The sequence below is a fragment of the Paramormyrops kingsleyae genome, chromosome 4 (genome assembly GCF_048594095.1).
Source record: "Paramormyrops kingsleyae isolate MSU_618 chromosome 4, PKINGS_0.4, whole genome shotgun sequence".
Taxonomy (NCBI): domain Eukaryota; kingdom Metazoa; phylum Chordata; class Actinopteri; order Osteoglossiformes; family Mormyridae; genus Paramormyrops; species Paramormyrops kingsleyae.
Window position 1 is genome coordinate 18,107,974 of NC_132800.1, and position 26,339 is coordinate 18,134,312.

Consider the following 26,339-nt stretch of genomic DNA (forward strand, 5'->3'; position numbering starts at 1 on the left):
TAGTATGTCTGTCATGTGACTGAATTTTGGTGGTAAACACACTTTGGTCTTTCCACAGACATTAAGAGAGTCACAGAGCTGTAGAGATCTCCAGCTCTCCTTTTCAGACCAGGAAGTGCTGCATTTGTTTAATGTGAGGAACATTCAGCAAGATCAGACTAAACTGGGAAAGAGGACAGAGAACAGGAGAGGGTGAGGGAGCCCTGGATTACTGTCCCATGCATTTGGCAGAATGTACGTAAGACCAGCTAAGCCTGAGAGATATTTAGTTTTCTGTAGATGTTGCTTTAGGATATTAAACCACTTTAAGCTTCCCCCTAGTTTTAGCGTTTAATGTATTAAAATCATTCTGCACTGATTCTCAATAGAGAATTTATGAATGGAAATAGAAAGAGGTATCTATGTAAAGCAGCCGTATGACGGCGACATATGTGAATAATGAATCGTGATTAAGATCATGTGTTAATGATTTAAGTTTGTTAATGACTTAAGTGTTACTGCAGTACCGCGTTTTATATGTACAAATATAAAGCATAATGTGTGTTATGACAGAATTATATGGCGGCGGGAGCTTGTCCCCTTTCTCTTATTGTTACTTATTATTAAGTGACATGGATAATATCCCCAAAATCCTACGCCGGGCCACTGAGTTCGTGCCCATTTCTGCTTAGACTGCTCCAGCGTTTGGTATGAAGGTGGTTATTTCCTGCTGCGTGTAAATAAAAGTGAAAGTATTTTAAAGTTGTAGTCTGCATTTTGTCAAGAAACACGGATAAGATTCTGGAATAATATAAAGACATTTCATATTTCAAGGTAAGATTATATTTAACAATATATAATAATAAAATAAGCATGTATAACACACTTATATACAGTGGCGGCGCCGGTGATTTAATGTTGCAGGTACTATGGAGAAGCTAGATTATTACCTGGTACAGGTGTGACTGGGAGCTGAGAGGGAGCAGAAACGCGGTCTGTCCCCATGACTGGTTTGAAAAGCACTGACACAAGACTGACTGTGTTCCATGTGGTCGTGTGTATTGGGCTGGTTTTGGGGCTTGATTTCTCCATCTTACTTTGACAGTGGGCTTATTTTGGGCTTGATTTTCAGGGGTGAGGTTGCTTGTTTGTCTTGTGAGACTTGACAACACTGGTGTCTGATCGGCAAATTTCTCAAACAAATTTCTTGGCAGGTACGGGCGTTCAAGCCGGTATTTTGACAAAAAAAATTATACCTATCAGCTATGTAGGATAATTAAATAAATAAAGTCTAACTTGTAGCTCACGCAGAACCCTGTGTATTTTGGACAAAAAAGGTACAATTCAGGCAGGCCTATAAAAACAGCGAACCTCAACCCCAAAGCCCAAGATATTATTTTGTGTTTTTTCTCCCAGCAAGACAGTTAAAACAACATAGATTTGTTCAGCAGAGGTCTTTTTCTAATTTAAAAATAAAATGTATTGTAAGGCAGAATTTGATAATGCGTGGGCTTATAAGTATAAAAGATCTAGACAGAAAATACAGTAGAAATTACCTTTATTTTGATACCTGTATATAAATTAATAGAAGCAGCATGAAAAATACACTCACAATGGATCTGAAATGAAATAATGGCTTTGATGTTAAAGTATCAAATGTTAACTTTACTTCTTCAATGCAATCAAAATTCGATGGGTGGGTGATTTTTAATTTGGTGATTGGAAAGGAGCAGTTAGGACCTCAAAAGGGAGGCACTTTCAATTCAGTCGTTCAGGCGAAATGGAAGGACACCCCCCCCCATCCCGCATGTACCTACTTGTAGTTGAATCTGATTCTTGGTTGTATGAAACTCGTAGCACTTCCTTGCTGTCAGTTTTGTTGTCATGGTGAATGTTCATTACAGGAAGCCCAGGGCGTCGGCTATCTGAGAAACTTGCTGAGCTTGTCGGTGCAGATTATTGGAATGATGTTACATCATTTATTATTGTGCGGAACATGAAGGGTCGACCTACAGGCCACATTTACTACTGAATTATAAACATGTCATGGATTGGTGCCTCTTCTAATTGATGAATGGGCTACCAGAGTCCTTCATCCACCACTATGGAAAATTGCTGATCATTCAATGCAATCATCTCCATTATTTTAGTAGTTGTTTCTTTAGCTTTGGTGCCGCTAACTTTGAATACTGATAAAGCTTAAATATCAGCCAGCAGTATTGGCAATTTAACCAGTACATTGGCAGATTTAGAAATCACAGGCCCCTGGGCACAAACCTTTTGACTATAGTTGTTTTTGGCGGCCTGTCTTAATTTTAGTTTTAGTCTAGTCTTTGTGTCAAGCTGTCATTTTAGTTATTATTAGTCTTAGTCACGTCCATATTCATTTTAGTCTAGTCAAGTTTCAGTCGACTAAAAGTCTGAGCATTTTAGTCATTTTTTAGTCAGAATTATCCATGACTATTTTAGTCTAGTTTTAGTCAATAAAAACTGATGATATTTTAGTCTAGTTTTAGTCAACGAAAACTGATGACATTTTAGTCTAGTTTTAGTCAATGAAAATTGTATTTTAGTCTGTTTATTTTAGTAATGCAATTCGATTTTACCTAGTCAATATAGTACAAATACCCAGTAGAATAGACAAAAACAACATTTTCTTTTAGTCAAACGCATTTCACAATTAAAACAAGGTTCTTATTATTATATTATTGTTACCTTATAGACTCAAGGATACTTTACATCCATCCCAGACACGGAAGACACTCTGATTTGAATTTATAACATTTATTTTGCCAACCAAACATGTTTGAACTTAGAAGTACACGCAAATTTAAATGAAATAAATAAATAAAATAATGTCCATCTTCTTGCGTGGGACTTGCTTCACTGAAGCTGTTTCTGGAATCTAGCACAGGATTAGATACAATGTCAGGACATACTGTATGCAGCTTCTGGAAAATCTAACTGTAGTAAATATTAACTGAAACTATTGGTTATGATTTGGCTGTTTACTATCAGCTACAATTCTTTAACAGAAAAAATAGGCCTCACAAGACCATAAGGGATGCCAATCAAAATGCATCATGCTCTGAATCATTCACGAACATCCTTTCCACAAGAACATTATTTTATGGTTAGCAGGTATTTACATGAGCTGTAACCAGAGCCTACCTGTACTACGTGGATGGTAACTAACCTGGCAAGCCAGACCCACGCACGATGTTCCGAAAAACGCTCTTTCAATGTTTCAAACACTACCCCTTTAGACATATGTCTAGTCACGCAGTAATGAAAGCTTGAAAGTTTAGATCGCCAGGATTCAAGACAACTGAGCTGTCGTTCTCAGTTTGCTACTTAGCTTTAGCTTGCTAAAATGCCTACATAGCTTCAAAGTGTTCCCTTTACCCATGTATTCTTATCAGACATCTTATCAGAAAAGATATTTTGTACAGATCGCCAAGTGTCCATGTGTCACGCCCCGCTCCGTCCGCTCCTAGTGTGTGCCACGCCCCCTCATTATCCACGTGTGCTTCCCCGATTGTGCCCAGCTGTTTCCTGTTTCTTTTGCCTTGTTCTGTGTATATGAGTCTGCGTCTCCCCATGTATGCGAGATCCGGCATTGTATTGTCCGTCGATGTCCGTCTGTCGTGCAATAAACCCACGTTTACCTGACTACCTGGCTGCTCTCGCCTGCTTCCCTGCTCGCCCGAGCCCGAACGTGACACCATGCTTATGAAATATAATTTTCTCCAAAACGTCTAAAGCTAGCAGGCTAACATCTATTGCTAACGATAACATGTTAACCACAGTTGGCATGAGCTTTCTAAAATAGAAAGCAATGTTACGTTAATGTCTTTACTTACCTCAGTGTCATTGTGGAATGCCTTGAGATGTCTTTTAAGGTTTTAAGGTTTATGGTGTATTTTTCCCGATATTTTGTGGCTGCATTTCTCCGCCATCCGTGCGCCTGAATGGGAGACACAGGGAACAGAGATCGATACTGCATAATAATAATAACGCGATTAAACAAGAGGAAATAACATATCGTCTTGTTTTCGTCATTTTAGTATAGTTTTTATTTTGTAAACTAAATTTAGTCTCGTTTTTATTCGTCAACAATATTACATGATATATTTTGTTATAGTTATCGTCACATGACCAGCATTTACGTTGTGTCTCGTCTCTGTCACGTCAAAAAGGTTCGTTGATGAAGATACTTCGTCAAAAAATTCGGTGACGAAAATAACACTACTTTTGACCCTGCTGTATACGTTATGTAGACTTGTAGTCAAGACCGCCTAAACTAAGACTAAGACACTACCAAGACCAGAGGGTACCGAGACTAAGACCAAGACAAAGTCGAGACAAGACCAAGACCGAGACTGAAAAAAAAGACTCCCTTAACTTTTGTGTGCTGTTGAGGACTGACATGACGGGTACTGACTGGTCCCAAAGTCATCTGACAAAACAGCTAACACCTCCAACAACTGTCTAAAGAATGGGAAATATGTAACTGGTTTCAATTATACTTTATTTGTAGAAGGAATTGTAACATCAAATTGAAGATACATAATTATAAACTTGAAATTGCATCATGTCCCATTGTAGTAGTACTAGCCAAATGACACTGTATGATATCAACTTCCCTGAAATGGATTAGGCCTGTCAAGTCAACACAACGTGATATGCAGATGTTATTTAAAAGTTAATGGTCGCATTTATTTAGTCAACACCATTTTAAGTAAAATACTGTAATCAAACAATATGAAGACATGTGCACACGTCACATGAATCAAATGCAAACTACAAATGCTATATACCGTTACAAACTGCACATCAAATTGTGCATTAATAAGAATAAGGACAAGTGCTTAAAAGATTCTGACATCTTGATGTCTGCAGTGGCATGTGATTACAACACACTGACAATGATATCAAGCCTGTTGTTCAGTAGGGCAAGAACAATAGAACACACATTATGGACAAATAACAGATTGATAAACTAATACAGTTAGATGAAATACTTAAAAACAGGGAGAGAGAGAGAGAGAGAGAGAGAGCGTCACTGTTAATAGGCATATTTTCAGAGAGGATGGAGAGAAAGAAAATAGTTCACATTTTAAAATAGTGGTTGATTGCACTTCAGGAAAACTAAAGATTGCAACATCTTATAGCCTGTGATGCTGGATCTAACGTTTAACTAGTGCTACACTTATTTTGCGCATATGACGCATATTTTGATTGGATGAGTGCCAATGTCTGATTCACAACAAAATGCATCTTTGATTGGTTGCATTTGAAGGGCACGAAAGGCGAAATAATAATAATGTTGCATTATCAAACATTACGTTGTGTGTCATGGATACTTTTCGCTCCAAATCTCCCGACCACTATGTCGATCTGAGACAGCAAGACAAAGACAGCGGGACCATGACAAGACCGAGGGATTCAAGATCAAGACAAGACTAAGGCCAAAGACTGTCGAGACCAAGACAAGACCAAGACCACGTAAAAGTGGTCTCGAGACCGGTCTCAAGACGTCCAACTCTAACGTTATGCCACTTGATCCCCTTGGGCTTTCCAGAGTACCAGAGGACTCACAAACAGGGAACAGAGCTTCGGAGCCTCATGTTAATTAACTGGGCCCTGAGACCCTAAAACCCACAGTGTGAGAAGGTACCAGTGTGCTAAGATGCTCACAACAAACACTGCATAGTTACTGGAGGATTTACTCCAAAAACGGGTGCTGATGGTCACCATGGGGGACCACTAGGTACTTGAAGGGCCCGAAAACCACAGCTGGCCAAAACTGTTTAGGATTCAAAAAACCTTTTCCACTTGCATACAGGAACCATGCTGTTCCAGACCCGTTCCACATAGAGATAATAATTACTGTGCGGTTCCAGCTCACTTTAATCTTCCACTGCACAAGGGTCGGCTCGCTAAAGGAGTTTCCAGGTTTGGAGAGAGACAGTGACCTAAAATCGAAGTGACACTTGTTTGCTGTTCACACTGTGTACATCATGATTTACTTTGTGCTAATTTGCCCTCCTCTGTCTGTGGGCACTTTCACACCAGAGTTCTGCAACATGGTTCCTGGTTACAAGTTCTCGGGCTGTCTCTACCAGGGACTTTTGTAGCTCTGGACCATTTCTGTGTGTCGCTTTCACACCACACAACAGGAACTGGGACCTTTAAATAAGCATGGGAGACACAAAAAAAAGTTGTAGGCTAAACTTCATAATTTCATACAAAACTACACCACTACTCCAAAACAATGGAGAATGAACACCTTGTTATTTGCTAGTTATTGGGGGATTGATAACGATCAAAATGGGACACAATGGCCTGTATTATTTCACCAAATCTGACCAGCAGATTAATCTTTCGTTTTCCACAGAATAAAAAATGGCACTGGAGATATTAGGCAAAAGTATTTTGGCGTCGGTGAGCCAAGCACCGTCTGGCCTGTTTTGCGCATGTCCCAGCATGCCCCGCGTGCAGTTGTAAATAGCCCTTGTTGTGTTGTTGCTGTTATTGTTAATGGTTAATTGCGCATGTGTTTATCTGTGTCTTGTGTGTACCTGGTCTGATCCTCGTGTGTATTTAGCTTACGTAAATCCGTAATGCGTCTTGTTGGTGTATGGTGTTCATTGGGTGCCTGATGTAGTCCTAATAAAGAGCGTGTTCTGCCCGGCAAGCGACTGTCCATGTCTGTCTCTGCTCCCGCAATGTCTTGGTCTGCCCGATGCTACATTGGTGTCAGAAGTGGGATCCCGGAGGCGATCCTGTTGGTGCGGCTGGAGCGAACGTTGATCAACATCATCTGGCAAGTTTGCTTCAGTCTGGCGGATCTCAAGGCAGCAGAGAAGCGCCGGCACCCGACGAGGGACGAGAAGCTTGTCCGCTGGTGCTGCGACAGTGATGGGCACCAGGCTCGCCACTGCCCGGAAGCTTGCACCAGATCCTCCAGCAGACGAGCAAGGGACACTGGGGAAAAAGAGGCACCGCCCACTACATCTGGGATGTACCGGACCGGCGGGTGCGCCCTGAAGCCGCTCCTGCCTGCCCGCCAAAACCTCAGCGAAGACGACATCGGCGACCGAGGAGGACGGGCACCACTGCGGACTGCAGCAGCTCACCAGCCATCACGGGCTCCCCGCTCGTCAGTGACGAGAAGCCGCAGCGCGACTCCAGCTGCGAGCATGACCAACAGAAGCAGCGGGTGGAGACTGCTCTGTTGGAGCGGGAAGAGGCATGCCGCAGCTGGGAGGCCCAGCTCGCTGGACAGCACCGCGAACTTGACGAGCAGCGGGAGCAGGACCACCAAGACCGGGAGCGGCTGATGGAGTCCATGGAGCAGGAGCGGCAGGAGCAGGAGCAGCTCCGCGGTGAGTTGGCCAGCTGGGAGAAAGAGTGCGATGACCAGGGATGCTTGGCTGAGGCAGCGGAGGCGGTATTACGGGGCCGCGAAATGGCGCTGCTCGGTCAGGAGGAGGCGTGGCGCGGCTTGGAGGCCCAGCTGGCTGAAAAACACCACGGGCTGCAAGAGGCGGAGGTCGCGCTGTGTGGCCAGGAGGAGGCATGCCTTGTTCTGGAGGCTCAGCTAGCCCGGAAGAAGGGAGATTGGCTGTACGAGCCCCTGGAGCGGGAGCTGCGGGCTGGAGGCCCCGTGGCAGGACCTGCCTGCCCCACAACTCCCAGGCCCTAAGCGTGGTAGGAAGAAGGGCTGAGGGCAGGAGGGGGCTGCCCCACCGGAAGTTCCAGCAGTCCCTTGCGCTGGTTGTTGCAGGAGAAGGTAGCCTGGCTGTGGGAATCGCTGGGGGTGGACCCCCAGGAAGTTGTGCTAAATTATGACAGCCCCGGGCCGGCCCAAAAATGTGTGTCGGCCCACCGGGCATTGCCCGGTACGCCAGATGGCCAGTCCAGCCCTGCTCCTGTTGGATGTGGCACATCTTTCATGGTGGTATGCTGACATTACCCTGGATACCGTGGCTCTCAATACACCACAAAGACTCACTGTCCTGGTCACAGGTGCACCAGCGGGCCACACGCTAACAATTTGCCCTTGGAAGCTACAGGAGCAAAGCAGGGAATAACCCAGGATGGGGCACCAACTCATCACGGAGTTCTCATAATTATTCTTGTATAAAATAATGACCTATGTCACAAAATCCCTGAAATTCAGCCTTCGATTACTTTAGTAAGTGTAATACTACATATGAAACGTGTCAGAGTGACAGAATGGAGACCCCATGTGTAAATTCAGTGCAAAATGTTGAGTACTAGCAGGCCTGTCTCTGAGGGGGGGGGGGGGGGCAGGATGACCCAACTTATTTGGGACCCCAGCTGAGGCCAACATAAACCAAGTATTACAAACCATAGTGCTGCTACTGCTTGGTCATAGATGTAACTATAATGAAGAATAATAACTAACCAATCGCTGACAATCTGCAGTGTGACCTTTCTAGACTAGCCAGTGCAAAACAGTAGTGTGGCCATGCAGGTTACATTAGCCTAAGTTATGTGATCATATGTCCAGGATAGGATTTACATTAAGTGTATTTCCAGTGTATATTTAACAGCCATGTAACGGTACAGAGAACTCATGGTTCGGTACAAACCTCAGTTTTGGGTTTACTGTCTGGTGCAATTTCAGTGCAGCAATTTCATTTTCACAGAAGCCCCAGCAGGAGTCATCAGGTCTGGATCAGTACAAAAATGGGGGGAGCTGCTTCTGAAATGAGCCCCCCTGTGGAGTGTAAAACAAAGAGAACTGAGAGGTAAGACAGAAGCTGTGTCTGTTTCAACTGCTTTTCAAACCGACATAAAAAATCTTCCCAGCATTTTCTAAAGAGAGAGTAATCAGTTTTAACTTCATGAATTTCCCCAAGACTTTATTAATTACTCAAGATTTCAGTGATTCGTGTTTGTGGGGGAGATGATTCATGCTTATCATTTATTAAATTTAGTTTCCTTTAAATATCTGCATTTAATTGTATTCCCTGAACACCGTCCTCTGCTGCCACCCAGAGCTACTGCATCAATTTTTCAAGAAATCTTTGGTGGCATCTTTGATTTTCTGAATATTCTAAAATAGGAGTTTATATTTGTACACAAAGGTTCCCAGTAGGAGTCTGGAAGTCACTTCACAAACCTTATCGTTGGGAACCCTGTGAAATTTATTGTGGGGAATCCCATTTGAGGTTAATTTTATGGTGTTCCCACTTATGGAATACAGTGTTGTCGTTCCTACAGCATCTAGGTTTGCATGTCCTAGCTGAAGTGACAGTATTTTTTGAAAGTTCGTATTCTCAAAAATGTGGTATTGAGTATTTTTTAAATCTAATCAATTATAAATAACAGTGATCATAGGAGTAATACCTGAATAAGACAAGAACACTGTCAGGGTCGTGTTGTGAAGAACATTGTGATTTATGGTAAATGATTGTTACAGCCCACTAGCTGCATGTCTCTTTGGGTCTATAGTCAGGCCATAATATAACAGCAGAAAGGGTTCCTAGCTATGACTGGATCAGTGTGGAACACGTTAATACGTGTAGATTAATAAACAGACCTCAGCATCTTCTTTCTCCTCCTTTTTCTTCCCCAATCATTTATACTAGAGAGAACAATCAGATCATCCATCCTATCAAAAATGGTCACAAATAATGAAGTAGAACATAAACAAACAAATATATAAACAAAAAAAACAAAACACAGGAATAAATAGCAACAACAGCCAAGTCTAGCAACTGAGATTGTAACAGTGATACTAATCCTTTCATATTGGAAACTTATTTTTAGCTGAGACTATTTCATATTAAAGTTAACTGTAAGCAGGCCTGCTTGCATCATGAGTTATATGACATATAAAAGTACATGAAGGCAGAGCAGAAGGCTAAACAACTGAAGGTTTAATGTGAATTATATGGACTATGTTTAAATAATGAGGATTGTTCTTCTGACTGCCCACAGTGTCCTGATGGAGAGAGCAGGCTCACCTGTACCCAGCTGTGTTTCCATGAAGAGTCACGCGTCAATGGGGGAACCAATCAGCTTCAGAGAGGGACCTTTTCTTACAGATCAAAGGTAAATATACATGTAAACAAACACAAGACACCCCCCTGCAGACACCCTTCTGTCACACATCACTCCTGCCACTCTTCCCCACCCACTCCACCCTGCCTGTACCCTCTTCTTCACTTTTTTATTGCACTCTCCATTACTTTGGACAGAAGAATTAATCAAAATTTTGAAAACCGGATGCAAATTATTAAGTATCAGAATGAAAATATACATTGCAAATATCAAAAAAATAGAATTAAATATTTTTTTTCTTCTTTGCTTTTTTGTTTTACTTCTGGATTTTTAAGGGGTGGGCGGGTGTAAATTTTACACATCTATTGGTGAACTGCTTGCTGCTATACTCAGATCTGCCGGAGCCTAGACGAATATTGCACTCGATCATTTTGCTTGCACTGCCTCTGATTTCCTCAACTCTGGCTAATACACAATTATTCTTACTTCCTCCCTCACCCCTTCTGGGGTGTGCTCCATGGAGCACAATGTCGTTGAAGAGTTTATGCCTCTGCGGCCTGCAAGACATCTACCTCGACCTCCGGCAACTACCCTCCAACCTGCCTGCCCTTGGCTCAACACGATGCCTCGCCATCCATCCTGCGGCTGTGTGTCTATTAATCCTGCCATCGTGCATCAAGCACCACGTGCCTGCACCGGTCGGCCGCTGCATTGAGACATATATTTCAACCCCTGTATTAGCTTAGTCACTTCCTCTTGTCTGTATTAGCTTAGTCATTTCATCTTGTTTGTTTGACTCATCTGCCGGCCCCTGGAGGATGGGCTCCCCCTTTGGGTCTGGTTCCTCCCAAGGTTTCTTCCTCTTAGGGAGTTTTTCCTTGCCACCGTTGCCTTTGGCTTACTCAATGGGGGGTCCTTACGAGGCAGAAATGTAAAGCGCATTGAGACAATGTAATGTTGTGATAATGCGCTATATAAATAAAATTGAATTGAATTGAATTGAATTGAACTGTAATATGGAGCGAGAACTTGAGAACTCCAATAACTATCTGAGCACGTCCACTCCATGACGCTTCAGAGAACCACAATGTGGCAGAAAGGCCCGGAGCCAGTTTTCAGCTGGTAATGCTGTCATGGAATTGCATGTTAGAGTGTCAGTGGATGAGACGAGGCCTTCAGCAGTGCTGAGGCGACATGCAGCGGAGTTCCAGTGTAGCATGTATGGTGGGGAGGGATAGGAAGAGCCATTTAATTGTGCACCGCCTCTTAGTGTTGATTAGTCCAGGTGGCAGAGGTGATTTCTTCCTTTAAAAGTGTTGGAAGACTCGGTCGAGAAAGGGATAGCGCCTGGCAGGAAGTGATTCAAGAAGTTGTGGGTATGCATAGTGCAGACGGAATCATGTGAGTTTCCTCTTATGCTGCCTCCGGTTGTACAGTATAGTGGCTCATTGGAACTAATTTGGAATGTTTTGTTTGTAGTGCGGTTAAACAAGAGGAAATAACATATCGTCTCGTTTTCGTCAACAAAAATGAAGAGACATTTTAGTATAGTTTTTATTTTGTAAACCAAATTTAGTCTCGTTTTTATTCGTGAACAATATTACATGATATATTTCATTATAGTTATCGTCACATGACCAGCATTTACGTTGTGTCTTGTCTTGTCTCCGTCACGTCAAAAAGGTTCGTTGACAAAGATATTTTGTCAAAAATTTCGGTGACGAAAATAACACTACTTTTGACCCTGCTATATACGTTATGTAGACTTGTAGTCAAGACCACCTAAACTAAGACCAAGACACTACCAAGACCAGAGGGTATCGAGACCAAGACAAGACCAAGACTAAGACCAAGACTGACATAGTCAAGACCAAGACCGAGACCGAAAAAAAAAGACTCCCTTAACTTTTGTGTGCTGTTGAGGACTGACATGATGGGTACTGACTGGTCCCAAAGTCATCTGACAAAACAGCTAACACCTCTGTAGGGGAACCGTCCACTGGCCCAATGGCGGAATCCAGTAGGACAGCCGAAGGCTTGAAATGCGTGTGGATCCTTCCGAGCGCTTCTGTAAAGTTACTTACCCGTTGTAGGTAAAGACCAAATTACATCTGACTCCATTTTAAGTAAAGATCTTTATTGGCAAGTTTAGTCATGACATGTCGGTTATTTAGATTACTTCTGGGCTGTGCCTTCTATTGCTGGGGAGTAGATTAACATAGTGAATAATTTTTATTTTGAATCAAGTCTTCTCCAGACAAATACAAAAGTGTAACAAAAAGTATGTCCATAACTGTCATGAGCTGCTCGTATGACCCTCTCGTGTGCTAGAGGCTTCTTACTTGGTCCAGCTCCCCCATTCATTTTTATACCCTTTCTTAAGTTTAGTAGAAATAAATTGGAGGCTAACTAGGCGACTCGGTAGCTTGCAGCAGCTGGCGCGGTTGAACGCGTCATCCATCCATCCATACGATCTACCCACACTACTTTTGCGATGGACCAGTAGACCTATTGGGCACCCCTGGTGTAGACCATGTATACTTCGGAGTGGATCATGAAAACAATACTGGAACAGGCCAGAAAAGAAAAACGCATGTATCGATATTTATGCGGTCACATCGATGCATCGGATCGTTTGCCATTGAATCGATATATCGATACAAATCGATGTTACACCCCTAATGCCCATGACATCAGGAAAGAAAAAATCCATTCATGATGGATGGAGGTGTAACCTGGCCAGTCAGTAGATTCAGGTACTCAACTGACTTTACTTTATTGCTGCATGACATTGCTGAGCTGTAATAATGATCCAGTCATTGGCTTTTTAAGTATTTGCCGGTTTAAATTCAAATGGGAACCTTTTTCTTGGCTGGGCAGTGTATTTTTGCATTTTGCGATGGAGTCTGCAGAACAAAGAAAACACTGCAAGAAAAACAGAAACATTTTGAAAACAGCATTTTTGTAAATTTAAATGCCTAAAAAGGAAAAAAAGCACTGTGAGATCTTAGTATGTTTTCTGTATTAATTTGTTGAATATATTGTGAGTGTTTAAATAGTTACATCTATTTAAATACAAATGTAGGTTATTATTCCCCAAGCAGCAGCAGTGGTAGTCAGTGTCAGTGCAGGACCTTTGTCTCTCCATAAAATGCCTATTTTAGCGGCGGCACAGAGGGCAGCGCTGTGGCTTCACACCCCCAGTGTTGGAGGCTGAGCCCCCTGTCTGTCTGCAGCTGCACGCTCTCCCTCTATCACATGGGTTTCCTCCTGCCGTCCAAAAACACGTGTTTAGGCTACTTTCTAAATTCCCCATGACATATGACAGCCTGTGTGTCTGTGTCCTGTGATGGACTAGAATCCCCCCCCAGGGTGAACCTGTATCCTAGGCCTTCTGCTGTTTGAAATTGACCCCCCACCCTGCCCCACCCCCAAACCGGGATAAGTGGCTGGAGGATAGATAGATTAATGGATGGATATTTGTGTTTTATTCGCAGGGGCCGAGAGAAAAGGTGTAATTCACAGCCACATAAAGGAGACTTATCATCAATCTTCAAGGTGTGCATTTATTGCTGAAGTATATTTTCTAAAATTTCATCTAAATTGACATACAACAGATGTACAATAAGTAGTTAATCCTATCAAAGGGATGATATGTATAACTAATTCATAAGTGAAATTTATTAAATAATATGGTGCCAGAAGTGACAATAATTAAACTCTTACTGTTCGTTTTAGTTACTGGAGAAAAAAGCTCAAATGTTTCTGAAGGATGAGCTGATGAAAATCAAAAGGTACCTCGATCAGAATGACCCAGAATGCTCTGAGCTTCAGCTGGAGGAGGACAATGACCTGGACAGTGATGGTCAGATGCAGAAGACCTGTGGTAGAGAGGGAGCTCTGAAGATCACACTGTACATTCTGAGGACCATGGAGCAAAATGATCTCGCTGACATGCTGGAGAAGAGTAAGAGCTGTACCTCATTCAGTGTGTGTTTGATTTGCCACAGAAACATAGTTTATGAAAAAATGTGTATTACATTTCAGTTTATCATTTATTTATCTTGATGTTATTTGGGTTATATGAGTAAAAAAAATGTTTTTTTCTCATTTCATTTCAGGGCATCTTCTCTCACAGTGTCAGCACATAATCAAATGTAATCTGAAGAAGAAATTTGAGTGTGTATTTGAAGGGAAAGCTAAGGAAGGACAGCCAACACTTCTCAAAGAGATTTACACAGAACTCTACATAACTGAAGGGGGAGCTGGAGGAGTCAATGATGAACATGAAGTGAGACATATTGAAACAGCATCCAAGAAAAGGGTAACAGAAGATACTACAGTCAAGTGCAATGATATATTTAAGACCTTACATGGGCATGTGACACCTATCAGAACTGTACTCACTAAAGGGGTCGCAGGTATCGGGAAAACAGTCTCTGTGCAGAAAGTTATTCTTGACTGGGCAGAAGGAGAAGCAAACCAGGACATTCACTTCATATTTGCTCTTCCTTTCCGGGACCTGAATTTGATTAAGGATGAATACAGTCTGATTGATGTGCTTCACCACTTTGTCCCAGAATTGAAATCGCTTGAATCCACTGAGCTGTGTAGATACAAAGTTTTGTTGATCTTTGATGGTCTAGATGAGTGTCGTCTTCCACTAGATTTTCAGAACAATGAGAGCTGGTTTGATGTAACAAAGAAAACATCACTGGATGTGCTGTTGACTAACCTCATTAAGGGGAATCTGCTTCCATCCGCTCTCCTCTGGATAACTTCCCGGCCAGCAGCAGCCAATCAGATACCTCCTGAGTGTGTCCACCAGGTGACAGAGATACGAGGGTTCAATGATGCCCAGAAGGAGGAGTATTTCAGGAAGAGATTTAGTGATCAGAGCCTGGCTAGCAGGATTATCACACATGTGAAATCATCAAGGAGCCTCTTCATCATGTGCCACATACCTGTGTTCTGCTGGATTTCAGCCACTGTTCTTGAGAATCTTTTTAGTGATTCTGATAGTGGAGAAATTCCAAGGACTCTGACTGAAATGTACACACACTTCCTGATCTTTCAAGTGAGTTTAAAAAGTGACAAGTATATGGAAAAACATAAAATCAAGCTTAATAAATGCAACAAATCTGGGAAGAAATTTCTTTTAAAACTTGGTAAACTGGCTTTTCATAACCTTGAGAAAGGCAACCTCATATTTTATAAGCAAGATCTGACAGAGAATGGCATTGATGTCACAGAGGCTTCAGTTTACTCTGGAGTGTGCACAGAAGTCTTTAAGGAGGAGTATGGGTTGTACCAAGAGAAGGTGTATTGCTTTGTGCATCTGAGCATTCAGGAGTATCTCGCTGCTTTATACATTTTTCTGTCAAACTCATCAGCTGACCTGCTGAAGACTGCAGTGGATGAGGCATTAAGGAGCAAGAATGGACACTTGGACCTCTACCTCCGCTTCCTCCTTGGCCTCTCAACAAAGTCTAGTGAGATTCTGTTACAAAGGCTACTGGGCCAGAAAAGAACCAGGTGTCATAACAATAAGAAAACACCCCAGTACATCAAGGAGAAAATACAGGAGGATTTATCTGCAGAAAGGACCATCAACCTGTTCCACTGTCTGAATGAACTGGGTGACAATTCTCTAATAGAGGAAGTACAAAGATACTTAAGTTCAGGAAGTCTTTCAGCAGAAAACCTCTCACCTGCACAGTGGTCAGCTCTGGCCTTTGTGTTACTGATGTCAGATAAGGAGCTGGATGTGTTTGATCTGAAGAAATACATTGGATCAGATGAAGGTCTTCAGAGGCTGCTGCCTGTGATCAAGAAATCTAGGACAGCTCTGTAAGTGATCTTACATCCGTCTGTTGCTAAAGAAGTACAGATGTTATTCATGATACTGCTTTTATATCTAATCAAAACAGTTAGGGTGTATTTATATAGACCACCCAGAAATTCTTTTTGATTCTGGATACTGCAGGATATGTTTACTTTTTAACATTCTTGGTGTGGTGTGTGGTTCAGTGGGTTCGGACTCTGTGCCAGTGATCAGAAGGTCACTGGTTTAAATACCTGGCTGGGAGAGTGATGCTGGTTTTGGGCCCTTGAGCAAGGCCCTTACCCCCCAGCTTCAGGGGGCTGGATGCTGGCCAACCCTGAGCTCTGACCTGTATGTGTGTGTCAGAGAGAGCGAGATCAGAGAGGTGACAGCACTATTTTACCAGGGGGATGAATAAAGTATCACTATTTCATCCCTATGTGACAGGATTGATAATTGTTTCATTAGTGTTTTGGAAATTTATCAGGTTCACAGGTACAGCAAATCAAAATAAGGATTTCAGTCATGGTGTCAGCAATTCAAAAGTCATATAAAAATTATAATTAAACAAACTTAAGCTCTTCGTGACATTCAAATCCCACATAAACATGTACACTTACACACATCCAAGCCAACAAATTGAACCCCAAACCCTAGAACCCCTGGGTCGGCTGTAGTGCTGATCACTGAGCCCCAGCGCTGCTCTGAGCTTTATAAAAATACTTATGCATATATTACAGAGTCTCAGGGTAACGTCATTAAACAGCAGGTTTATCTCTGCTAAGGAGTCTCAAGTACAAACTATTTGTGTTTCTGACTAGGACAGGGAAACAATAAAATAACTGATATATTTAAATATCCCAGTTAATGAATGGATTTTAGAGCATGTTCACTCTCATGCCCTTATTAAACTGGCTCTGTAAGACAAAAGAGAACAGGATTTGGTAATGTATGACTTATGAAAATGTACAGCAAATAGTGAAAATACACAGTAAACTCACAGGAGAAGCTGTTTTGTACCAAAATCTATTCATCTGTGTACATTGATCAGGTCCTGACCCCATTACACTTTTCATGGTATTTGTGCTTTGAATTGAAAGTATTCACTGTATCCTTGCTGACGGGGAACATGAGGAACATCAGAGGATTGTCTAGTTCCTTTTGAAGCATATGCTGCCTCACTTACTGTATTTAAAAATAAAAATGTTTATTTTGGTATTTGATATACCCGTGTGTGGTGTGTATGTATTTTTATCTTAGCATGTTTCCTTTTCCAGCCTGAACAGCTGTAATCTCACAGAGACATGCTGTGAAGTGTTGGCTTCAGCTCTCAGATCAAACTCCTCTCAGCTGACAGACCTGGACCTGAGTGACAATGACCTGCAGGATTCAGGGGTGAAGCTGCTCTCTGCTGGACTGGGGGATTCACACTGTAAACTGGAGATAATGAGGTCAATATTACTGGGTATTCCACACTGTAATCTGTAATTACTGAAATCTTAATTGTAGTCATCATATTTACTTAAAAGTAATACTCATAGTGGTGAGGTGATTTTATTTATTGGAAAGATATTGTCTGTCTCTCTGCAGGCTGTCAGGCTGTAGAGTCACAGAAGAAGGCTGTTCTTCCCTGGCTTCAGCTCTGAGGTCAAACCCCTCTCACCTGAGAGAGCTGGACCTGAGCTACAATCACCCAGGAGACTCAGGAGTGAAGCTGCTCTCTGCTCTACTGGAGGATCCCAAATGTAAACTAGTGAAACTAAAGTGAGTATAGAATGTGTGTCTGCTCCTGTAGTGTAGGTGGAGAAAATGCAAGAATTAAATACTGTAAATGGATACAGCAGTACTATGTCATTCTGCTTCTGCTATAGTGTGGACCACAGTGGGAAGTGCAGGACCAGACCAGGGCTCCAGAAATGTAAGTCGGTTTGTATGTTTTTATTCTTAATATCATTAATACTACTTTATGATACCATTCGCATAATTATTGTGTGTGTGTGTGTGTGTGTGTGTGTGTGTGTGTGTTAGTGTGTGTTTTTAAAATAGGGGCTGGTTTGGATTTAAAGATGACTACTTCCTTATATAAAAAATAGTCTGGGAAAATCTGTAGAAATACATTCAATCTTTTTTGAGATTTGTTAGTATTTTCATAAGAAAGCATCCGTAATCTCCCCAAACTGGCTGGGACTCTGAACGATGGGAGTTTCGGCCCTTTTTAGTGAGCCGGATCATTTGGCTCAGCTCACCAAGAAGAGCCGGCTCGTCCGGCTCCTAAACGGCTCTTCGGTTTATCACTTCAGTCCAGCCAGATTCAGCGCTGTTTTGACCCATGACCGATATGTGTACTAAACCTTATAATTTCCTTAATACCATAATTTTACATTATGTTTGGTATAAAGACTAAATGTAAAAACATCAAACACTACTACACGTGTATTGAACATTTTATAAGTGGAAAAGTTGTTTTTGTGGTTGATCTAACAAAAAAAAGTCAAATAACATAAATAACTAATAAAAAAATAAAAAAACGTAAATTACAACGTGCAAAACAGCAGCATCCAACAGTTTTAGTTGTATCTGTCCATTATAACAACCATCAACTTTCTAACAGTGTTACATTCTAACTTGCTGGTTTCTAACTTGCTAACGTGTTACATTCTAACGCTAGCCTGTCTTTTTTCTTCCATCTGAACTGTTGGATGCGCAGTTCTTAAGTGTCTGAGAAGGTTGCTTGTGGACCCTGCTCGAAATCACAGCTTAATCTTGCAAATTGTGCATTCTGACTTTGAGTTATCATAGCTATTAAAATACATCCAAATGCCACTTCGTTTCCGTTGTCAGTCATCTTACCTACTATTCGCGCACCACACTCCCTCTCTTTCTCCCCTCCTCTCCCTCCCACCTGCTATGTACCTGTACACCGTCAGCACGCGCACCCCCGCCCCTCCCTACGTTTAACCTGATGGTATGACTCATCACGTGATTGGTCGCGCGGCTCGTACGCCATTAACACAGAATTCAGTCACAGTCAGAGCAGCGTGGAGCGCTGAGCCGCGGAGCCCTTTTGCTTCATAAAAATGTCTCTCAGTTAGGAGCCGGATCTTTTGAACGGCTCTTTCGCGACTGACACATCACTAGTCGGTAGGGATGAGCGAGTACAGCATTATCTGTATCTGTATCCGTATCTGTTAACCATATGAATTATCTGTATCTGTATCTGTACTCGGAATGGGCGGGGCCTAACCCGGAAGTGGGCGGGGTTTGACCTGGAAGTGGGTCGGGTTGTCTTTAAATGGGCGGGGCTTTAACCGGTATGTTATTTTAAGCATGCAATTGATATGGGTTGATCAGAAGTTGTTATATTTATTACTGCTTAGAAAACTATTTACATGACAGCATCAGCATTGAGCTTCAGATCAGTGGTTTTGATCACGATAACAAACGAACTATATACAGAACAAGTTTTGCAACAATGAATACAACACATGCGGTTGCAATTATGAAGTAAAATGTAATGAAGTTTTCATCTCAACATAACTTTCTTTTTTTAACTTTTAATTTTTTTATGATCAGTGTGATTTCTTTTTTTTTGGTTCTTTTTTATTTTTTTTATTTCTACTAGGGGTGAAACGATTATTCGACATTGTCGACAAAAATCGACAATAAAATTAGTCGCCGACGAATTTGATTGTCGATAATTGTCGCCAGACGTATTTTTAAACAGAGTGAGACGTTTTCCTTCCTTTATACTTGTGCAATACTACCGCTTTCCAATAGACTGCACCAATACACCACACAGGTGAGATTCGCTCTTGCGCAATAGCATTCAGCAACAGGTAGAAGAATGGTGGCCACAAATCAGGCAACGTCGCATATTAAACGTTCTAAAGTCTCAAAGGCTTTTAATGTCCGAAAACAAAGACGAGATCTACAAAAGGGTGAATAGCACGGACTTCTTGTTGTCTGGCATATCTAATAATAAATAAATAATAATAATAATAAATAATAATTATAACAACAACAACAATAATAATAGGGCATAATAATAGGCTAGTAGTAGTATATTTTACATTTTCAAAAAAGATCAGAATAGAACGTATTTTTGTTTGGAAGTCGGTGGTGTGTCATGAAGTGTCTCATTCGCTAAAAATTTAGCTAATAAAGGTCAGAAAACAGTGTAGAAAACCCATTGCTTAAATAAAGAAGCCAAAACTCTGAAGCTCAAGATTCAGGACAGTGGCTCCGATGTCGCAAGTGCTGCGAGAGCTTATGCTCCCTTAAAAATAAATAACAGCAGTTTAAGTCCGTTTTCTTGCTGTTAACAGAGGAATGGCAATGGGAAGCTGCTCTAAATTTCCCGTATTTTGGGTCAGGATCTTGGGATCTTTCAGCCTGCTTTAAAATGAGTTTTTATTTGTAAACATAGGCTATATAAATAGCTGATATGACAAGAAATTACCGTGCATTTTAACCCCTATACCGCAAATGAAGTACGAATTAGCATATACAGGTTAAAATGCATGATAATTTCTTGTCATATCAGCACAAATGCACATAAAATACGTATTTGCACTGTCACAGCAAAAGATTTCCGCACGTATCGCTTATAAAAGGTGAATGCGTACTTGCGTACCAGTTATATGCAGCCCTGATTATAACAAATATTGTATCAGAAATTCGGATCGGTGCTGATCCAGACCTATTTGACGGATCGGGTATCAGCCATGTGTGACCAATCCACATCCTATACTTACTTATTTAGTTTTTGGCAATCTCTAAAAAGAAACCTCCCATTTCGTGTTAAATCTATTTGCACAATCAATCACACGACAGCTCTTTCGCATTTTACATGTGTTGTTTTGCGGCATTGATGTCAAACAATAACCTCATGCAAAATGTAAAAGCTGGTAGCTAAATAGGAGCCATTTTATAATTATGCAATTTATAATCCGATTAGTCGACTAATCGTTTTAATAGTCGATGACTAGTCGACTATCAAAATAGTCGTTAGTTGCAGCCCTAATTTCTACACCAGGTATGTGTGAGTGTGTGTGAGTGAGTGAGTAAGAGAGAGACAGAGAGAGAGAGAAAGAGAGGGGGGGGGGTTTGTGTGTGTAGCTTAATTTGTAATATTAATTATACCACAACTACCTTTATTTTTTTTTATAAAATACAGCAAGAAAGTGTCAGACACTCAGTGCGTGAAGTAAAAAAAACTGGTTAGAGCCAGCTGACAGTTTAAAAAAGAAAAAAAAAAACTCAGGCAGAGACGCGAGTCGCATTCTACAAACAAACCTGAAGCTGAAGAAACCCTAAACGTTAACGGAAAAAACCCGCGATCCTGAGTGACTGAGGGAGAGACAGAGAGAGAGAGAGAGCGCTGTTCTCTTCTCTTCTCAGTGTTCTGTGTGTGAGTGAGCAGAGCGGGACACAGCAACACAATAAATCTGTATGTGTGTAGGGGAGGGGCGCTGTGACTAGTCGATCACAGAACGCAGACACAGTCAGCTACCCAATGAGAATTTTTATTCAATCCGAGCACAGATATTGACTTGTATTACTCGTATGATACTCGTACTCGTCAAAAGTGCTTTATCCGTACCGGATACTCGTTTCAGCCGAGTATCCGGCTCAACTCTACTAGTCGGCGCTGAACGCTGCTGGAGGGAGGTATGTGTCTGAAGTGGTTTGAAGCAAGTTCTTATTTTGCAGCAAAGCCAAATTAACTTACAGTATACTGGTACTCGTTGGGTACAATTTCATGTTTAACATGTTTGATGAATGCTGTTTATAATTTTATTTACCTGTAATTAAGCATATTAGTTTAACACGCGCAGCATTACGCACATCTTCCCGCCGACATTTCCTGAGGTATTTTATGGGGCGCCGTTTGTAAAGTTACGAAACATTTTTGTACTTGCCACTTTTTCAACATTTAGTGCAATTTTCTGACATTTAGCTACAAGTCAATGGTGTTGTGGATCATCATATTTTTTGCTGTGTAGATTATTTGCACAATTGTTCATCATATGTAAATATAAATGGTATGTCTATATATAAATATTAAATGTAAATGTCAAATATAAATGTTAAATGTAAACGTAAATATAAAAGTCTAATGTAAATATTAAAGTTAAATGTAAATATAAATGTTAAATATAAATGTTAGCACAACTAAATGTTAAATGTAAAAGTTAAATGTAAATCTAAATGTAAATGTTAAATGTTAAATATAAATGTTAAATGTAGACTCTAAATGTTGAGAACGTATGCAAATTCACCACGGCCATCTGCATATAAATGGGCGGTAACGACGAAATTAGCCCGCTAAGTGGTTCGCTTGCAAAACGGCAGGTCCAATCGCGAGGACCGTAATCCATTGAGAATATCGTCACTGCTACGCGTCGCTCGTTCGCATGTTGGTAAATACTGACGCGCGATATGTTTCATGTGATGTGTTTTCACTTTTAAGGAAAGTGAAACTGTAAGGTGTCCCCCCCTCGAATGACTTTTCCAGGGTGGGGGGGTGCTTCTTCATTACATATGGTGTCCAGACAGGTATGCAGCTGGACACCCTAAATGAGGGATCATACTTAAAAGAAATCTGACCCTCACAAATGAATTTGAATTCTTGACCAGCTCAGAGAGGAAGGGGGTCATGGTTACACATACAGCAGGCCAGATGGGGTAACACGTCTTTCACACATTTCTTATGGTCTGTATGAACCCACAGTGTATCATCACAGGCAACACTTGCAAGGTCTTCAGCATATAACCAGAACTCAGCTAGCTAGAGCTAAAAATCACTGAGCAGCTCAGCAGAATGTGCCAAACCAGCCCCGTTATAGCTTGTTGGGTTATTAACTGAACGGGTAGAACAAAAAACAGTATATTTCCTTGCTGCTTACTTCCGTTTTCTGTTTGCCAGATGAACATCACTAAACACATCACATGAAAGATATCGCACGTTCGCGCGTCAGTATTTACCGACATGCGAACGAGCGACGCGTAGCAGTGACGATATTCTCAATGGATTACGGTACTCGCGATTGGACCTGCCGTTTTGCAAGCGATTTCTTGCCATTTCCGAACAAAATGTTCAGCAGCAGCATCTTACGAACTGCCGCCATCAGCTAAAGCATGGCGGGAAATATTTAAGGCCAATTTATACGATACTACTGATACTCGGCCCATTAAACATTCACAATTTATCGATGTTACAGTGGAAAGTGCAGATGATGTTGCTCCCGGCTGTGAAGCAACGCCATGTAATGCAGCGTTCTATAGTATCTAAGTGAGCCGAATTCGCCATATTGTCCTCAATTGCCCCTAACCTGCAATCACTTAGCGGGCTAATTTCGTCGTTACCGCCCATTTCTATGCAGATGGGCGTGGCGAATTTGCATACGTTCTCAACATTTAGTCTACATTTAACTTTTAGATTTACATTTACATTTAACATTTAGATATAAGTTAACATTTATATTTAATATTTATATTTATATTTAACATTTATATTTTATATTTATATTTAACATTTACATTTAACATTTAGATTTATATTTACATTTAACTTTTACATTTAACATTTAGATATAAGTTAACATTTAACATTTATATTTAACATTTATATTTACATTTAACTTTAATATTTATATATAGACATACCATTTATATTTACATATGATGAACAATTGTGCAAATAATCTACAAAGCAAAAAATATGATGATCCACAACACCATTGACAAGAATTCAAATTCATTTGTGAGGGTCGGATTTCTTTTAAGTATGATCCCTCATTTAGGGTGTCCAGCTGCATACCTGTCTGGACACCATATGTAATGAAGAAGCACCCCCCCACCCTGGAAAAGTCATTCGAGGGGGGGACACCTTACAGTTTCACTTTCCTTAAAAGTGAAAACACATCACATGAAACATATCGCGCGTCAGTATTTACCGACATGCGAACGAGCGACGCGTAGCAGTGACGATTTCTTAATGGATTACGGTCCTCGCGATTGGACCTGCCGTTTTGCAAGCGAACCACTTAGCGGGCTAATTTCGTCGTTACCGCCCATTTATATGCAGATGGCCGTGGTGAATTTGCATATGTTCTCAACATTTAGAGTCTACATTTAACATTTATATTTAACATTTACATTTAACATTTAGATTTACATTTACATTTAACATTTAGATATGTTAACATTTATATTTAACATTTATATTTACATTTAACTTTAATATTTACATTAGACTTTTATATTTACGTTTACATTTAACATTTATATTTGACATTTACATTTAATATTTATATATAGACATACCATTTATATTTACATATGATGAACAATTGTGCAAATAATCTACACAGCAAAAAATATGATGATCCACAACACCATTGACTTGTAGCTAAATGTCAGAAAATTGCACTAAATGTTGAAAAAGTGGCAAGTACAAAAATGTTTCGTAACTTTACAAACGGCGCCCCATAGTATTTCACATACTTGAATTCCTGCTTCGTTTTTATATTTTATGTACCGTACAGAATAATAGAGCGCAGGCTAAAGTGCAGTTCGGTCCCCAGCAAGTCTCTCAGCGCGGCGTGTCTCACAGCGCAGGGGGCAGCCGGAGCGCCGCAGACTCGGGCGGCTACATGAGTATATTGGGAATAAAATGTGTGTATCGGAGCGAGTTCTGTGTTAGTGAGTGTGTGAGGTGTGACACTGATAATGATGGAGATGCTGGGCTTCGTGATGGGATTAATCGCTCTTCCTCTTGCCTACAGACTCCTGCCAGCTGACGCTGGACCCCAACACAGCAAACAGATACGTGTCTCTGTCAGAGGGGAACAGGAAGGCGACACGGGGGGAAGAGCAGCCATATCCTGATCATCCAGAGAGATTTGACATCTGGCCCCAAGTTCTGTGCAGAGAGAGTCTGACTGGTCGCTGTTACTGGGAGGCTGAGTGGAGTGGAGATGTAGCCTGGATAGGAGTGACTTATAAAGGAATCAGGAGGAAAGGAGACAGTGATGACTGTCTGCTTGGAGCCAATGACAAGTCATGGATGCTGCGCTGCTCTCCTGACAGTTACTCTGTCTATCACAATAATAAACAGACTGTCATACCCATAAAGCCCTCAGGCTCCCGCAGAGTAGGAGTGTATCTGGACTGGGCGGCTGGTACTCTGTCCTTCTACAGAGTCTCCTCTGATGGACTGACCCTCCTGTACAGCTTCACCTCCTCATTTACTGAACCCCTCTATCCAGGGTTTTGGGTGAATACAAACTCCTCCCTGTCCATGTGCATGCTGGGATAGCAACTGTGTGCTGGAGGAATCATTTTTACCTTATCAGAGTGTCACATGTCGCTGCTTCTCCATGGCAAAAAGGTCAAATCTCTGCTTTTTAACCAGTATAACCCTTTTCACTCTGTCTGAAGTGTAACATATATTAGATTAAAATTAATATTTGGGTTCGGCAAGCTGCACAAACGTAAAATAAGTGTATTTGTTTCTGATTAAAATGTAATGAAATGTAATCCTGATGAGTGGAGTGGGGGGGGGGGGGGGGGCTTTTCCCCTCCCCTTCCCTGAATATGTACATTTTATACATTTCTGTCTATATATTGTATTTGCTACCTGTACACTGACAATAAAAGCTTCCTAATGTATCCCATTACTGTCCTGGTTCAGCGCTGCTCAAAGCATAACTGAGGTAACTGAGTAACATAAATCATGTAATACAATTAAATAAATACACTGTAATGTAAATGAACATAATTAACACGATTAGATTAAATCTGCATATATAATAACCATGTAAAAGGAGACGGGAGACATAACTGCGAAAGCAAGAAATATCCGTAGAGTTAAAAACAAATAAACGTGATAAATCACATTAGTATCACACGTTAGATTAAATGATCAAAATACAAGCAGGAATAAAAAATTCCTGATTAAAAAGGTAAACTGCTGTACCTGACAATCGACAAGCTAATTATCAAACAGCGTCACTCACACTCCTATTAAAACACGGGAAAATAATCATTAAAAGCCGGACTACGCGCTTACTACCTAAATAATTACACAAGTAATTAAAAATAATGCGTAACACTTTTTTACTTCTCACGGAAAAATACGGTTTAACTTCAGACGGCAGAATCTCACGTCCGCCCCCTACTGCCGTTCTGAGGTAACTGCGGGATTCCCGTAGGTCGCAGCACTTGAGAATCTGCATTCCCTCAATTAACGTCCCACCACAACACTCCAGATACGGTTAACGGGTACAGTCATTATTTAACGTACCACAAAACATTAACCAGATAAAATATATTCTAAAATAAAAGTAATAACATTTGGTGAAGTTTAAAAATGAGCATATTTAGGAACAACGACAATGGACAGTTAATAAGTTGATTTGTTATTCTGACTGCAGCCTTTCTGTTTTTTTTCCTAAGACTAACGTGGATAACATTCTGATTTCACTGCATG

The 26,339-nt window shown here is 41.1% G+C and overlaps 1 protein-coding gene across 1 annotated transcript; it reads left to right on the plus strand.

Moving 5' to 3' along the window:
- The first annotated feature begins 701 nt into the window (after nt 1-701).
- On the plus strand, nt 702-25,524 carry LOC111844182 (NLR family CARD domain-containing protein 3-like). Its single transcript, XM_072711554.1, has 10 exons — nt 702-813; nt 8,661-8,762; nt 9,958-10,071; nt 13,518-13,578; nt 13,759-13,987; nt 14,142-15,870; nt 17,122-17,295; nt 17,435-17,608; nt 17,716-17,762; nt 24,634-25,524. Exons 2-10 carry the CDS (start codon nt 8,701-8,703, stop codon nt 25,164-25,166), a joined length of 3,123 nt encoding a protein of 1,040 aa, XP_072567655.1. The 5' UTR covers nt 702-813; nt 8,661-8,700; the 3' UTR covers nt 25,167-25,524.
- Nucleotides 25,525-26,339: the final 815 nt, after the last annotated feature.